At 38.2% G+C, this 3,165-nt stretch overlaps 2 protein-coding genes across 2 annotated transcripts; one reads left to right on the top strand and one right to left on the bottom strand.

Annotated features, from left to right (window-relative positions):
• Positions 1-2,799, top strand: LOC130989832 (glucan endo-1,3-beta-glucosidase-like). The gene is made up of 3 exons (XM_057913955.1): positions 1-178; positions 320-542; positions 1,226-2,799. The coding sequence occupies exons 1-3, from the start codon at positions 86-88 to the stop codon at positions 1,249-1,251; spliced, it is 342 nt and encodes a 113-aa protein (XP_057769938.1). The 5' UTR covers positions 1-85; the 3' UTR covers positions 1,252-2,799.
• Positions 2,287-3,157, bottom strand: LOC130989831 (UPF0496 protein 1-like; the record flags this gene model as incomplete). Its single annotated transcript, XM_057913954.1, is given in 1 exon segment — positions 2,287-3,157. A coding segment is annotated over 1 exon segment (572 nt), but the record flags the coding sequence as incomplete, so codon positions are not given.
• Between the last annotated feature and the right edge of the window lie 8 nt (positions 3,158-3,165).

The following is a 3,165-nucleotide window of genomic DNA, read 5'->3' as shown; positions in this document are numbered from 1 at the left end:
CCAATTCTCAATTTTCAAACACCACCAAAAATCTCAAACAAAATTGAAGCAAAACCACATAACAATACACATCCACTCTCCAAAGATGAAACTCTCTTTGTTCATCGTCATGTTTCAACTAGGGTTTGTCATCTCCTACGTCGCTGCACACTCCATTTCTCATGCAGTGATTCACCAGGTTCATTTATTTATTTATTTATTGAGAAACAATTACATTTGCAAGTTAATCTATAACTATGTATGTATGTATCTAGCTAGTTCATCATTAAATACATAAAAAAAAATATGATTAGAATCTGATTAATATAAGCAAATGTAGAGCAAAACATGGTGTGTGGTGACAGTAGGAGCACCCAACGACAAGCTGCAAGCATTTTTGGATTCAACGTGCAATGAATTGGATTGCAAAGCAATAAGACCAGGTGGTTCTTGCTATCAACCAAATACGTTGCAGAATCATGCATCCTTCGTTCTCAATCTCTTCTATCGCGCTCGCGGCGTCTGCAACTCCGAGCTCGGCACCCCTTCCGTCAACGATCCTTGTAAGTTTCTTTTCCTCGCCCCTCCTGGCTCGTCGTTTTTCACTCCAATTCAAGATAATATTATTTTGGATTAGTAAAATGCAATACTTTAATTTTTTGATTTTTTATAAGGGTTATTGGCGCATAAATACGTACATCGATTTTGGACCAAGTCTGATTTTTAACGTGAACTTTAAAAAATATGACAGAAAATACACTAACATATTGATTGTAGGAGTAGTAATTTTAACAGGAATTCTATTTACTTTCATAGATGCAATTCGAAATGAACCAAAATGAATGTCTTATAATTTAATATAATCCGTCAATTCGAATTCGTGCTAAAATTACTACAATTCGATTTGTCCACATCAGCGTTTCGGCATGCTGAGTAAGCTTTAATTTGACCAAAAATAGGATTCGTGTTAAAATAACTATGTGTATTTTTTGATACTTTTTGAAGTTCATGTTAAAAATCAGAATTGATGTAAAGTTGGTGTATTTTCGTACCAATAATCTTTTTTTTGTTTTTGTTTTTTTAATTTGCAACCAAAAGAAAACGCAATGTTAATTTACTTGCAATGGGTGACTTGATCCACCAACTAGAGAATTTTGCTCTAGCTGTGGCATGTTTTGATGGTTCTAATTAATGTGACACTAACTAATTAAGTATTTGGTTTGATTTGATTTTTTCTTGCTTGCAGCATTTGGAAAATGTATTTATTCATGAGCTCGACAGAGTAATTGCTTTGCAGAAGGGAAGAAGGGCATTGAGTTTTATATATTAGTAAGGATAATAATGTAAGCCATGGAAAAATAATGTGAAATATTGAGATAGAATTATCATATATCGTGTTGATCTTAGTTTTTCAAGTACATTGTAACTTTTGAAGCCATTCATAATGGTGTCGTGCATGTTTAAGCATTTGAGATTTCCATTGGCCAAGTTAAATTAATTAATTAATACTAGTAAATTAGATTAAAAATTACATTACACATATGAATTATTCTGGTTTTTTCATGAATCGTCCCCCAAAATAATACTCATTAATTTCTCTTTTTATAAGTGTACCTACACAACTTATTCACAATAATGTGAGACCCCTATTCCACTCATACACAGTTAGAAGAGATTGATAAATTTATCATGAAAAATGAAGGATAATAAAAATTTGTGCCTATAAATGCCACTTTTCTTTTCCCTCATTTTCTACAAAAGATAATTTCACCTTATTTTATTCATTCTTTTCACTTCAATGAGAGATAATAAAAAATAAGTATATATTTTACATGTACGGGTTGGTTCGGGTTCAACAGGTTCAAACGGATTTAAACCCGGATCGACCCGTAAATAATTCGATCCTTGAAAAATTGCCCGACCCGGACCGTGTGCATCTCGCGGACCGAATAGACCCATCCCGACCGACGTGGTCCGAGTCGGTTTAGCGGGTCCGGTCCGGTTTACTCACCCCTAGTTTAAGGGATTGGGTGAAGGCATCAATAACCACTGTATGTTTGCACCCTGTGTGTGACTTGTTGGATGATGTAAAATACAAAGTTCACACTCAAAGCAGAGATATCAAAGTTATATAATCCATAAAGCAGTAATCAAACTAGATCATCAAGCAATCATTAGCAACCACATTTTGTTGCTTCTTCTTTCACTCCAATAAGCCTCATTTCATTCTAATTTCCTTCTTTCAACTTTTCTTACCAAATCTTCCTCATTTAAAAGATTCTACCTTTTCCTCTTTCACTCATACCATGAGTAGTCAACTAGTCACTGCCTTTCTCATTCACTACTTGTAAGTTTAGTTTACAAATGTCACTTGAAATCTTCTCATCGTGATGATGAGAAGCAAATGCAATTTCCTATATCATAGTCATAGATATACACTTAGCTCAAGCAGAGACAACAAAGACAAATCCTCATCTTCCAAGATGCTTTGATGTTAAATCAATGATACACAAAAACTTGCTTTGCTGCCAAATGCTATATAACTCTTGAGTTATTATTGAATGAAATAATTTAGAATTATATATGTATATATGCTATGTATCCAGTCATGATATTCCGGTATGCTGCAAATCTGGCCAATATAGATCTACGAAAACATACCAATGTCTTGATTGGAGGCGTTGGGATGATTGATGATCCGTCGGAGAATCAAAGTCCTGGCCTTCCTCGTCTCCTCCGTGCACTTGTTGGCCCTCTTTCCGCAGCTCCTGTATGGTGTTGATGAAGCTATCCAGCTGCCGCCTCATCTCCTCCACCGCCACCACCACCGCCTCCTCCCCCCTCGCCGCGAACTCCGCCTCCGCCACCAACGCCTCTATCACTATCTCAAACCTCTCCACCAGCCTCTTTATGCTGTCCAAATCATTCAGCACTATGTAGCTCCCTATCTGCATCGAGCTCAGGATCTCCGTCTGCCCGCGCAGATCCCTCTCGTAATTCTTCCACATCGAGTTGAGCCATTTCCCCATGGAACCCAGGGGCACCGCCGCCGCGGCCGCCAGAGCCGTCACCACGGGAGGGGCGGACACGGCGGCGGCCACCACCGAGCATATCAGCACGGACGCGAACAACGTGATGAATATCACGTTCGAGATCCGCCGCCACGACTTGAGCCGCCGGAGCTTC

This window comes from Salvia miltiorrhiza, chromosome 6 (assembly GCF_028751815.1).
Source record: "Salvia miltiorrhiza cultivar Shanhuang (shh) chromosome 6, IMPLAD_Smil_shh, whole genome shotgun sequence".
In the NCBI taxonomy this organism is placed as follows: Eukaryota; Viridiplantae; Streptophyta; class Magnoliopsida; order Lamiales; family Lamiaceae; genus Salvia; species Salvia miltiorrhiza.
The sequence above is the reverse complement of the archived record's forward strand: the minus strand, read 5'-3'. Positions and strand labels throughout refer to the sequence as shown.